Genomic DNA, 13,966 nt, shown 5'->3' on the forward strand with positions numbered 1-13,966 from the left:
ACTGGTAAATGGTACTTAGTTGAATATGTGAGTGGATAAATGAATGTTTAAGTTAACACATAACTAGAAAATCGTTCTCTTATAGTATAGTAGAAAATAATCTGAGGTACAAACCATACTTCTTATCCTCTGTGGGTTTTGATTCTCTCCTGCATGGCATATTAGCACACAGAGACTTTTGGTCATTTATAGTATTTTGTACTCTGTTATGCAAGGATTTTAATGAAGCTTCTTTTGTTTCCAAAGGCAGTTCCTTAATGCTGGCAAGCATGTCCTTGTGGAATACCCTATGACGTTGTCATGGGCAGCAGCTCAGGACCTGTGGGAGCTGGCTGCGCAGAAAGGTGATATATGCTTTCTTTGTATAGAGCACAGACCCTCTTAGAATTGCTGCCACTAAGATATCTGTGGTATCATCTTGATGCCTTTCAAGTTTAACCCCATATCAGATATATCACTAGTCCAAAAGGCTCCCACACTTTTCCCCCTCAATACTGTAAGCACATATAAGGGGATGTGTGGAGGGCCAACAGGGCAGAGGGATGGGTGGGAATTTGCAAACTTTTGCTAGAGACTTGTCAGTTTTTACTCTAATTAAAACAGGAATTAGATTCTACTTATGGTATAGTACCATGGTATTATTTTAGTTTTACTCATGTGATAGTTATGTTACTAATGGAAAAATGTCCAGGTCAGAGTAATTAATTGTTTTATATTGACACTTTGTAGTTTTTATTGTTTCTTAAGAAGAATACCATTTATATTATATGCCAGAGAACTGATAAGCTCATCATATATTATTTCTTAATTATTCTAGAAGTCCTTAGTGATACATATTTTCTTTAGCTTATATGTAGGAATCCATGGTTCAGAGAAGTACATAATATGTGATAGGACACAAAGCTAGTAGCATGACTACTAAATGAGAGATGGAGATTTGAATTCAATCATATGGGCTCTGAAGTTCACAGTTCTTCTGAATCATCTTGCCCTCCCAAGATTTTTATGGTTTTATAGTAACCAGACAAGTTCCTCTATAGAAGTAACTAGAATTAACTAGAATATTTAAGCATGAAAGGAGCTAGTTAAATGAAATTTAAGCCACAGACTCTTTTTTTTTTTTTTACAGAAACAGTCAGAGAGAGGGGTAGATAGGAACAGACAGACAGGAACAGAGAGAGATCAGAAGCATTAATCATCAGTTTTTCGTTGTGACACCTTAGTTGTTCATTGATTGCTTTCTCATATGTGCCTTGACTGTGGGCTGTCAGCAGACCGAGTAACCCCTTGCTCAAGCCAGCGACCTTGGGTCTAAGCTGGTGAGCTTTGCTCAAACCAGATGAGCCCATGCTCAAACTGGTGATCTTGGGGTCTCAAACCTGGGTCCTCTGCATCCCAGTCCAGTGCTCTATCCACTGTGCTGCTGCCTGGTCAGGCAAACCACAGACTCTTAACCTTTGCTTTTGAAAATATTTGTTATATGGAAAGTCATGGTGAACAGTTATAATAAAAATCACCAAAGAAAGCACCTTGTGTGAAACTTTCCTATTATTATTATTTTTAGCGGGAGAGATAGAGACAGAGAGACAGAGAGAGGGACAGACAGAGACAGGCAGGAAGGGAGAGAGATGAGAAGCATCAGTTCTTCATTGAGGCACCTTAGTTGTTCATTGATTGCTCTCCCACATGTGCCTTGATGGGATGGGGGTGCTAGAGCGCATGATCCCTTGCTCAAGCCAGTGACCTTGGACTCAAGCTAGCAATCTTGGGCTTCTAGCCAGCAGCCTTTGGGCTCAAGCCAGCAGTCATGGTGTCATGTCTGTGATCCCACACTCAAGCCAATGACCCCATGCTCAATCTGGTGAGCCCACGCTCAAGCCAGTGACCTTGGGGCTTCGAACTTGAGTCCTCCATGTCCCAGGCCAATGCTCTATCCACTGTGCCACCAATTGGTCAGGCAACTTTTTATTATTACTATTATTATTGAAACTCTTGATGTCTTTTTTTAGCACTGGGTTGTACTCCTGGAGGACAGAGCCCATCTTTCTCCTCTGTAGTCCTGACAAGATAAACCTAAACACTGACTAGAACTTAGTAGGTATTCTGTTGATGTTTGTTGAATGAACAGATGAATGAGTGACTATTGAAATGATTGGGGAGTTTTGAGGTTATCACCTTTGAGGTATTTCTCATGGCACAGAGGTCCATGGACAAAGTACTAAATTCCAAAATATACCCCACAGATTTCTTGGTAATTGCAAAAGTAATGTCCCTTTACAATGAAGAGCTCTGCTGTTACCATCATAACCAAATGATTGCTAATATGGATCATTCTGACATGACAAGGCATCTGGTGTGCAGTGCGTGACATCAACCATGTAATTAAGATTTAATTTTAAACTTTCTGTTCACAGGACCTATAGGGATAAAAGTGACAGCAAATAAAATCAAACAAACTAGAATGTAGAATGTTCCACAAGAAAACAAGCTAAGTTTCTTCAGGAAGATAATGTCTTGCCTGAAGTGACTTTCTTCCAGAGAGTACAAGATAGAAAGGGAAAAAGATTAATTTTATACTGGAGAAACCAGACACTTCCTAACCCAGGTGATTATAATAGTGATAAGTTGTGTTAATAGTATGTACCTTTGATATGATATGAAAATGGCCATTTATTTTTTTCCTAAAACATATTATCTCAGTCTAATTATGAGGGAAAGAAAATCACAAAAATCCTAGTTGAGGGTCATTGTACAAAGCACTTGACCAGTATTCTTTAGAACTATCAAAGTCATTAAAAACAAGGAAAGCTAGATAAATGTTCCAACTCAAAAAGAAACTAAGTAAGGAGGCATGAGAACTACAAAAGCACATTAAGTAAAAACTAAAGAAATGTGAATATAATATAGACTTTAGTTAAAATTTTTAATGAAGAAGAAAGAGAAACAAAATATTAAGGATTGGTGTTAAATTGGAGCCTTGGTATTAGCTCCTTAAGCAAGTAGAATCTGGATGAATGTGCACAGGTTGCAAATGGTTTTAAAAAAAGAAAAAAGTTCTTAAAAATGAAAATGACCTTTATTCTCTAGGCAAGTATTCATAACCCCTACTAGAACATTCATTAAACAGGTTTTACATGATAGTGAACTTTATATATGAGCTGTTGTGCATGACAATAGGGATAACTAAGGGGACCCTTGTCCTTTAGGAGCCCACGTTGCCAAATGTTCACAACTAGTGGTATTAACTTACCTGCTGAAAGTAACTATAGCATTTACACTGTAGCCTAGGAATTAATAGTCTTAGTAAATGGGGCATGCCTAAATTACAAATGTTTATCAACTTATGACCTATGCAACTTATGACCATTTGACTTTATGACCACAATCGCTAGCCATGACTGCTCCGTGTCTGGCAGCGCAAGCGTTGCCCAGCTGGGCATACAACAGTGTGGACCAGCTTCCGGCAGCACTACCATCTCTGCGTGTATCATTTCAACTGTTATCCCAGACTCGGCACAGCAATATGTGTTTTGTGTCTTGGATATTTTTCATCAAACCCCTCCCAAGATGTCTACCAAGAGGAAATTGTCTTTGCAAATATTAAACCAGTTGTACTGGTAATGCAGTGTTTTACTTAAACCTGACAAATGTAAAAATAAGAAACAAAATGGTGTAGTGATGATACAAATGGCATAAAATGAACAAAGAAAATTATGATATATAACAATGAAAGAAAATTATGATAAAATATGACTTAAAGATTTTTATAACATCATTTCACAGTACTGTACATATAGCCTACTCAACTTACGACCAAATCGTGTTACGACTGGTCTGTCGGAATCAATTGTGGTCGTAAGTTGGGAACCAATTGTGGTTGTAAGTTGAGCACTAGCTGTATATTGTTTTGAATGGCAAAAGTTATGGATAATTTAGGAGTGATGTCAGCAAAGTGGTGGAATAAGGAGCCCCAGGACCTCATTCACACATAGAGAAACTGACTTAACAATATTTAGACCAAAATGCCTTAGTAAAAACTGCAGAAATCAGTTAAGTGGTTGAAGTACCCCAAGTAAGTGCAAAGCTAAGAAGAGCTGCATTGAAATAGGTAACTTTGAATCAAAGGGGTGAAAAGAAAAAAGAATGAAGAGAAGTGAAGAAAGCTTATGGGTTATGGGATATCATCCAGTAAATCAATATATGTTAAAAAATTTTTTTTTAAATGAAAAGAGAGAAAGGGGAGATAGCTTATTTAAAGAACTAATGGCCCTGGCCGGTTGGCTCAGTGGTAGAGCATCGGCCTGGTGTGCAGGAGTCCCGGGTTTGATTCCCAGCCAGGGCAAACAGGAGAAGCACCCATCTGCTTCACCCCTCCTCCTCTCCTTCTTTTCTGTCTCTCTCTTCCCCTCCTGCAGCCAAGGCTCCATTGGAGCGAAGTTGGCCCGGGCGCTGAGGATGGCTCTGTGGCCTCTGCCTCAGGCGCTAGAATGGCTCTGGTTGCAACAGAGTGATGCTCCAAATGGGCAGAGCATCGCCCCCTGGTGGGCATGCCGGGTGGATCCTGGTCGGGCGCATGCAGGTGTCTGTCTGACTGCCTCCCCTTTTCCAACTTCAGAAAAATACCAAAAAAAAAAAAAAAAATTGAGAAGAAGAAATAATGGTTGAAAACTCCCCAAATTTGACAAAGGAAATGGTATGTAAATTCCAGGAATTTAATGAACTCTAACTAGAATAAATTTCAAGACCTGCACCAGGACACATTATGATCATACTTTTGAATGTCACATGTAAGGACAGAATCTTGAAAAAAAAGCAAGAGAAAAATGACTCATTATGTACAAGAAAGCTCCTTTAAGATTATTAGCAGAATTTTCAACAAAATTTTGAAGGCTAGAGGGAATGAGATGATGAATTCAGAGTATTGAAAGAAAAATATCTGCCCAATAAGAATACTATATTGAGCAAAACTGTCCTTCAGAAATGAAAGCAAAACTAGGACCTTCCCAGACAGACAAAAGCTGAGGGAGTTAATCACCACTAGAACTACCCTATAAGAGCTACTAAAAGAAACCTTCCAAGTTGAAACAAAAGGATACAGCAACATGAAAGCATACAAAAATCAAAAAGTTTTCTAGTAAAGGTGACTATAAAGACAAATATAGAGACCTATAGGGTGTAGAGAGATGTCAGAGGAATGATGGCATGAGAAGTTCTCCTGGTCTATTTTTGAAGTTACAACAATTTGAACAAGGATAATTCAACAAAGGATTTCCTGCTTGTATGGTCAGTAGCCACGGCCACCATCACAGCCGCCTGGCCCATGCAGGTTCACATTTGATTCAGACAGGGAGTAATGAAACAACAGAGCCAAGAACTGGTGGGCCAGTACCTTTAATCCTAGCTTGCACTCAGTGGGCGAGAAATTCACACAGTGGGAAAACACTTCCCTTTCCATTCAGGGCTCCCAAAGCCACTGACTTATTCGAGTATTCCTAGAATCAAAGATCTCTACCTCACCAGCCTTATTCGCCTCTGTTTCCCATCTCCTTCTCTCTGCACAAACTCTGCACAAACTGGCTTCTCTTTCAGCACTCTGCCATCTTGGCTGCTTCTCTGCAATGCTAATTTCAGGAACCAAGAGAGAGCAAGCCCCTGGTCTGTCCCATTTTATAGTGTAGAAATCAAAACCTTTAATCCAATATCTGAGGCATAAATGGGATTTCTCATAAGAGTGTACCACCCCACATCATGCAACAGTCAAGGGTGTGGGGAAAACCTTAGTTTTGAAAAGATCTTAATATTAAAAGGGCAGGAAAGGCTTAGTCTTAAAGCTAAGCTTTAGGCTATAATGACTTTGCCAGTTTACAGCCTGTCTCCCACACCCAATGCAAACTATAAGTGAGCAAACATATATATCATATTTACAAACTTATTTGACTGACACTGCTCAACACACAAACTCATCTGAGAGATTCATGCATTGAAACATCTGAAAGTGGAAAGGATGGTAAGGAGAAGAGCAGAGGTGGGTACCACAGATGCAGCCCAGAGCTCACTGTATGTCTCATGAGAGGGGAGGAATCAGGTTCCCACTTGCACTTACTGCAGCCAGGAGGAGCAGAGATACAGTAAGAGTTTTTGCCAGTGTGGTGGGTGCACACTGCAGTTGAACACTACGACCTGGGCAGAGACAAAGCACAGAGTTTTGATTTTTTAGTGGCCATCATTCTGAGGCAGAAAAACAGAGCCATGAAGCCTGGCCACCTTTCTTTATCCTACCAGAGCTAGCAGTGGGCCCTAAAAGAAGTTATAACAGTGAGTACTGAGTTACAAAACACAATATATGAAAACCTTAGAATTCGAGTGACAGGAGGGTTTCTTCCCCCATGTGGCAGGCACATACTGCAGTTAATCGTAGTGATGGGTACAGATACAGAGATGAAGCAACTGAGGTTTGGCAATTATTGTTATTGAGAGAACAAACCACAAGTACAACAGCTGATCTTTCTCAGCTTAACCTGCCCCACTCACCCTTGTGATTTCACAGGCTCATTACCTCATCACCACCGCATTCCCTCACAGGGGTGGTGCTCTGTGACCTAGTCAGTCTGGTCACAGAAAAGGCTAGGGAATACAAGACATTTTATAGAGATCTCAGAGAATAAAATCCTAAGCTTTAGCTCCACCTACTGGAAAACAAGACTTCTTATCAACCAACTCTAAAAAACGAAAGAAAGAAAGAAAAACCCTAGCTAGGCAGCTCAGCTGGTTAGTGTTTCTTTCCCATGCACCAAGGTTGTGGGTTTGATACCCAGTCAGGTTACATACAAGAATCAACCAAAGAAAAGAATGCATAAGTAAGTGGAACAACGATTTGTTTCTTACTCTTCCCCCTTCCTTTCTCTGTAAAGAATCAATAAAATTTTTTTTTAGCAGATCTCATTCCCATAGACACTTAGACAGAAAAGCAATCTATCAATTATGAATAACCAAGGTAGCAAGACAGCTCAGAAATAAAAATAAAAATCTGCAGAAAATAAATACAGGGAAATATGTGATTTAAATGACTGAGAACTTGAGGTTGCAGTTCTCAAAAAAAAATTTCAATGATATATAAGAAAATACAGGCAGTTTGAACTCAAAAATAAAATCAACAAACAAAAGTAGTACTTTGCCAAAAAGTTTGAAATTTCAAAAAGGAACCAAATAGAAGTTCTGAGGATGAAGGACTCAATTAATAGAGGAAGAATGAATTAGCAGGCTTAGGAAATAGTGCTGATCAGATGGAGGAAAGAATTAGTAATATTAAAGACAGAAATCTTTAAAAGTTGGCAGTATTAATGTGGCAGATAAAAGAATTGAGAAAATATATATAAAGGAGCTTTTTTTTTTTTTTCAGAGAGAGGAGAGGGATAGACAGGGACAGACAGGAATGGAGAGAGATGAGAAGCATCAATTATTAGTTTTTCATTGCGCGTTGCAACACCTTAGTTGTTCATTGATTGCCCTCTCATATGTGCCTTGACTACGGGCCTTCAACAGACTGAGCAACCCCTTGCTGGAGCCAGCAACCTTGGGTTCAAGTTGGTGGGCTTTTTGCTCAAACCAGATGAGCCCGCGCTCAATCCGGCAACCTTGGGGTCTCGAACCCGGGTCCTCTGCATCCCAGTCCAACGCTCCATCCACTGTGCCACTGCCTGGTCAGGCTATGAAGGAGCTTTATTTGAACTTAGTATATAGGCATACCTGAATAAGAAGAGAGGGAGAAGGGAAAAGAGAGCTTATTCAAACAAATAGTTGAGAACTTCTAAAACCTATGGAAAAAACCATGTAGAATCCAAGAAGCAAACAACACCTAATTATCTCAATCCAAAAAAGGCTTCTTCAAGGCACATTATATTAAAGCTGTCAAAAATTAATGACAAAGAATTCTCAGGACAGCCAGGGAAAAGAAGAGTGACCTACAAAGGAAATCTCATTAGGTTATCATCAGATTTCTCAGTGGCAACCCTATAAGCTAGAGGAGAGTAGAATCAAATACTCAAACTATTGAAAGAGAGAAATTATCAGTCAAGTATAATATATTCAGCAGTTGTACTTTAAATATAAAGGAGAAATAAAGACTTTTTAAGACATATAGAAGCTGAGGAAATTTACCACCTTAAGACTTCTATTACAGGAAATACTGACGAGGGTATTCCACTTGATAGAAAATACAAGAATACAAAACCTAAAGATTACTAACAGACAAAAGCAGGATGTTGTAGCCCTTTTTCAGAATAGTGTATTATTGTACATTTAAATATAACAAAGATTAAAGTAAGTAAAAACATTAAAAGAAAGAAGACTAGCTATTGGAGTTTGGAAATAAACTCACAGCATAAATAGATAATTTGTGACAGCAAAAATGTAAAAGTGTAGGAAGTAAAGGTCTGAATTTGAAAATGTCACTGGAGAAAAGATGCATTGCATAAACCTAATGGCAACCACACACACACAAAAATCTAAAACGATGACATATCACTTAAAAAGGAAAGAGGAAGTAGAAGGAAAAAATGTAGAATACCAGCATACTGAAACAACAGACAGAAACACAAGGGTAGAGAAACAGTGGAGACACAGAGCTACCGGAAAACAAAGGATAAAATGAAATCCTCATACATCAGTGTTTCACCCTAAATAGAAATGAACTGCCCTTCTCAATAAAAAGACACAGAGTCGCAGATTGGAGCAAAAACAAAATCCAGTGATATACTTTCTTCAGGAGACACATCCCAGCTGCAAGGGCAGATTCGGACTTAAAGTGAAAGTCTGCTTCTAAGTCCTTTCAGTGAAGTGATCTGGGAATATATGTAAATAAATATGTATTTCTGTGTGTGTGCGCGCGCACATTTGTGTGTTTATATGTATATTGAAATTGCCACATTTATCACAATAGAGCATTGCGTGAATGATAGAATAAACAACCAAAGATGCAGTTGAAAGATACAAAGTTTCCTTAATGACTATGCATATAGAAATACAGAAATGGAAATGTAGAAATACTGCTAGAGAAAGTACAACATGCTCTGAAACATGGTTTAACTTCCCAGATGGCCAGCCTCCCCTTATAAGAATGCACATATGGACAGAATCACCCATAGGAGAGAAATTCTTATTGTAAAAAGCTTTTTTTTTTGCCATTACTTATGGGTTAGAGAGGATGTGGAAGGAATCTCACTCTCCCACATACCTAACTCTCTGGAGATGCAGAAGACATTCCTCTAAGTGAGGGGAAAAACAAGCCCAGCACATTCTGCAGTGTTTTCTGTAAATCTGGATTAAGCAAACTCTGATGTCCCAGGAGTATTTTTCAGTGGCTTAGATTTATCTTCACATTTCAGTGAAAGTGTAGATCACAATCACGCTTTGCATTTAATCACAAAATAGTTTGGGTATTTTTTGAAATTTCTGGCTTAGATATATGAAAAAGCTACTAAAACAAAAAATTTTAAACCATTTTTTTAAGAATTCAAAATTTTTGTTATGAATATTAAGGTTTTATGTTCCTTCCAGCCAAGATAATTTACAGTCATCTGGTTCTTCCAATTCTTTGAAATAAAGTCTAATTTTAGCTCCTCCTCTAATCTCGACACTTTTCTTCTTTTTGTGTCTTAGATTTTTATGCTACAATATTCTTTTCTGTTTAGAACAGAAGATAACACTTAGCTCAGGGGTCGGGAACCTATGGCTCACGAGCCAGATGTGGCTGTTTTGATGGCTGCATCTGGTTCGCAGATAAATCTTTAATAAAAAAAATAATGTTTAAAATAGAAAACATTCTCATGTATTACAATCTATTCATTTCCTACCTCTTATGTTCATGGTTGCGGGTGGCTGGAGCCAATCACAGCTGTCCTCCGGGACAACACCAAACTTTTATTGGATAATGTGTAATGTACATGGGTCGTTGTGAGGTCAGGATGTAAACTTTCTTCCTTTTAATCAAGTAGTCAGCTAGCTAATTGCAGAAACCCTTTTGATAAAGAAGATGGCTAAAAGAAAAAAAGATGAGGAGTATCGTATTTTTCAGCAGAAATGGACAGAAATATTTGCCTTTGTGGAGAGAGCAGGTTCTGCAGTGTGTCTAATATGCAATGATAAAATTGCATAGATGAAATGGTCAAATATAAAGTGGCACTTCGACACACGCCATACTACATTTACATCGAAATATCCAGTGGGGGACAGCAGGAAGAAAGTATGTCAAGAGCTACTGTGCAGAGTGCAAGCTAGTCAGCAGCAACTCCGTGTTTGGACCCAACAAGGTGACTGGAATTCGGCTAGCTTTGTTGGTGCTTTAGCAATTGTGAGAAACAGAAAGCCATTCAGAGATGGGGAGTATGCCAAAACATTCATGCTTGATGTTGCCAATGAACTTTTTGATGACTTTTCTGATAAAGACAAGATAATCAGACGAATAAAAGACATACCTCTGTTGGCAAGAACTGATCACGATCGTACCATCATGATGGCAAATCAAATTGAGGCAACACAAGTGAAGGACATAAATGAAGCAACATTCTTTTCTCTCACTTTGGATGAGTCAACAGACATAAGCCATTTATCCCAAGTTCAGCGTGATTGCAAGGTATGCTGTCGGTGACACACTACTTGAGGAAAGTCTTGCTGTTTTGCCTATGAAAGAGACAACAAGAGGGGAGGATTTATTCAAGTTTTTTACTGAGTTTGCTAAAGAAAAAAATCTACTGATGGATAAACTTATTTCGGTGTGTACTGATGGTGTGCTCCATGCATGGTGGGGGAAAAACAGAGGATTCGTAGCGCTTCTCTTCGTGAACTTGAAAAGAGACCCATCCTAAGTTTTCACTGCATCCTACATCAGAAGGTGCTTTGTGCTCAGAAGTGTGGCAAGCAGCTTGGTGAGGTGATGATGCTTGTCATTCGGGTGGTCAACTTTATTGTTGCCCAAACTTTAAATGATCGCCAGTTTAAAACACTGCTGGATGAAGTTGGGAATAATTATCCTGGTCTGCTTCTACACAGCAATGTGTGTTGGTTGTCAAGAGGGAAGGTGCTCAGCCATTTCGCGGCTTGTCTGAGCGAAATCCGGACTTTTCTTGAAATGAAAAATGTCGAGCATTCTTAGTTAGCTAACACTGATTGGCTCCTGAAGTTCTACTATCTCGTGGACATGACTGAACATCTGAACCAGCTCAATGTGAAAATGCAAGGCGTTGGAAATACAGTCTTATCCCTTCAACAAGCAGTGTTTGCATTTGAAAACAAGCTGGAACTCCTCATCGCCGACATTGAAACAGGTTGTTTACTACACTTTGAAAAACTGGGAGAGTTTAAAGATGCATGCACAGCAAGTGACTCTGCTCAACATCTTGATCTCTAGCAGCTAGCGGGCTTCACATCTAATCTCCTGCAGTCATTCAAAGTGCACTTTGGAGAATTTCATGAGTGCACTCATCTTTTTTTAAGTTCATCACCCATCCACATGAGTGTGCAGTGGACAGCGCCGACCTGAGTTACATCCTCAGTGTCTCTGTTAGAGATTTTGAGCTACAAGCTGCTGACCTGAAGGCCTCAGACATGTGGGTGAATAAGTTCAAGTCACTGAATGAAGATTTGGAAAGACTGGCATGACAGCAAGCAGAGTTGGCGAGCAAACACAAGTGGGGAGAAATGAAAAAACTTCAACTCGCAGACCAGCTGATTGTCAAAACTTGGAACATGCTTCCCGTCACATACCACACACTGCAGCGTGTCAGTATTGCTGTACTGACAATGTTTGCCTCTACGTATGTATATGAGCAGTCTTTCTCACATCTAAAGAATGTTAAGATCAACCTACCATCACGTTTAATGGATGGAAGTCTCAATGCCTGCATGAAGCTCAACCTCACCGCGTATCAACCAGACACAAAGCCATCAGCAAAACCATGCAGTACCAGAAGTCGCATTAATGGTAAGAAGTACTATATTCATCATTGGTTAGCAACAGCATAACAACGTTGTTAAAAAGAATTCAGAGACTGATGGTACTTTAAAAGTGTTTGTCTTACATAAAATGCACACATTTACTTGTATTTAGTGTTAAACATATTGTATAGCTCTCACGGAATTACATTTTAAAATATGTGGTGTTCATGGCTCTCTCAGCCATAAAGGTTCCCTACCCCTGACTTAGCTGGTTCTCAGATATTTTCTGATCTCATCTTGTCTTTGAGGCAGATGGATCTCATCTTACTTTCTTAGATATTTATTCCTGTTGTAATTTTAGAGTTGGTATTACCTACAGCGGGGCTGTTTAAGAGTGTATTGAGTACTTTTAAATTTGTGTGTCCTGTGCTGGGAGAAGGCAAATTAAACACTGGGATGCACAGCTCTACACCATTAATAATGACTGCCTTTATATTCCATTCTTGTTGTGACAGGGAAAGTCTTGCATGAGGAACATGTCGAACTCTTGATGGAAGAGTTTGCATTCCTGAAAAAAGAAGTGATGGGGAAAGAACTGCTGAAAGGGTCTCTTCTATTCACAGGTCAGTTTTAGGTGGGAACACAGGTCATGAATAACTGGTGAGGCTAGGATGCCAGCTGGGTTCTAGTATAGCTTTCTGGGATGTGAACTTTGATTTATTTCTGTTAAAGGCTGACTGAAAGCCAATTTAATTTGTTATGCATCGACAGACAATAACAATTTATTTTTCTTCTTCAAATGAAATGTAATTGCTTGATGAGTCTTGGGTAAAAAGTGTGTTAGATATTAGCTGATGGCTTGTCATATGGCCCTTATCATGTTAAGGTATTTTCCTTCTATACCCATTTTATTGAGCATTTTAAACATAAAGGGATATTATACTAAATGGTGAAAAACTGAAAGCTTTTCCTCTAAATTCAGGAACTAAACAAGGTTGTCCACTCCATTCCTATTCAACATAGTGTTGGAAGTTTTAGCCAGAGCAGTCAGACAAGAGAAAGAAATAAAAGGCATTCAGATCGGAAATGAAGAAGTAAAAGTTTCACTTTTTGCAGATGACATGATTCTGTATATAGAAAACCGCAAAGATTCCACAGAAAGACTAATAGAAACAATAAACCAATATAGTAAGGTTACAGGATACAAAATCGATATATAAAAGTCTATTGCTTTCATATATGCCAAGAATGAAACTTTGGAAAATGAACTAAAAAAAATAATCCCTTTTACAGTTGCAAAAAAAAAAAAAATACCTAGGAATAAACTTACCAAAGAATGTAAAGGATATATATACCAAAAGTAAAAAGCATTATTAAAGGAAATTGAAAAAGACACAATGAAATGGAAAAGTATTCCATGTTTATGGATTGAAAGAATCAACATAGTCAGAATGGCCATATTACCCAAAGTAGTAGACAAATTTAATACAATTCCCATCTAAATTTCAATGTCATTTTTTAAAGAAATGAAACAAAAAATTATCAGGTTTTTATGGAACCATAAAAAACCCTGAATAACCAAAATAATCCTAAGAAAAAAAAAACTGGAGGCATTACAATACCTGACTTCAAATTATACTACAGAGCGACGAAAATCAAAACAGCATGGTATTGGCAGAAAAATAGACACACAGACCAATGAATCAGAATGGAGAGCCCAGAAATAAAACCTCATATATATGGTCATCTTTGATAAAGGAGCCAAAACCACACAATGGAGAAAAGAAAACCTCTTCAATAAATGGTGCTGGGAAAATTAGGAAGCCACATGAAAAAGAACTTCACTAGAGTTTGTCCCCCTGCATAAAAATCAACTCACAATGAATCAAAGACCTAAATATAAGATCTGAAACAATAAATTACATAGAAGAAAACATAGGCACCTTAGCCGTAGAGAACATTTTATGAATTTGATCCCAAAGGCAAGGGAAGTAAAGGTAGTCAAGTTTCATTTTTTTGCATGTGCCTTTCCAGT

The 13,966-nt window shown here is 38.5% G+C and overlaps 1 protein-coding gene across 1 annotated transcript in view; it reads left to right on the forward strand.

Moving 5' to 3' along the window:
• Positions 1-13,966, forward strand: part of BLVRA (biliverdin reductase A) — an 81,994-nt gene that overhangs the window by 35,819 nt on the left and 32,209 nt on the right. The window contains exons 7-8 of the mRNA XM_066341337.1: positions 247-344; positions 12,447-12,554. Coding sequence (XP_066197434.1) covers positions 247-344; positions 12,447-12,554 — 206 coding nt within the window. The remainder of the gene's footprint in view (positions 1-246; positions 345-12,446; positions 12,555-13,966) is intronic.

This window comes from Saccopteryx leptura, chromosome 6 (assembly GCF_036850995.1).
Source record: "Saccopteryx leptura isolate mSacLep1 chromosome 6, mSacLep1_pri_phased_curated, whole genome shotgun sequence".
Taxonomy (NCBI): Eukaryota; Metazoa; Chordata; class Mammalia; order Chiroptera; family Emballonuridae; genus Saccopteryx; species Saccopteryx leptura.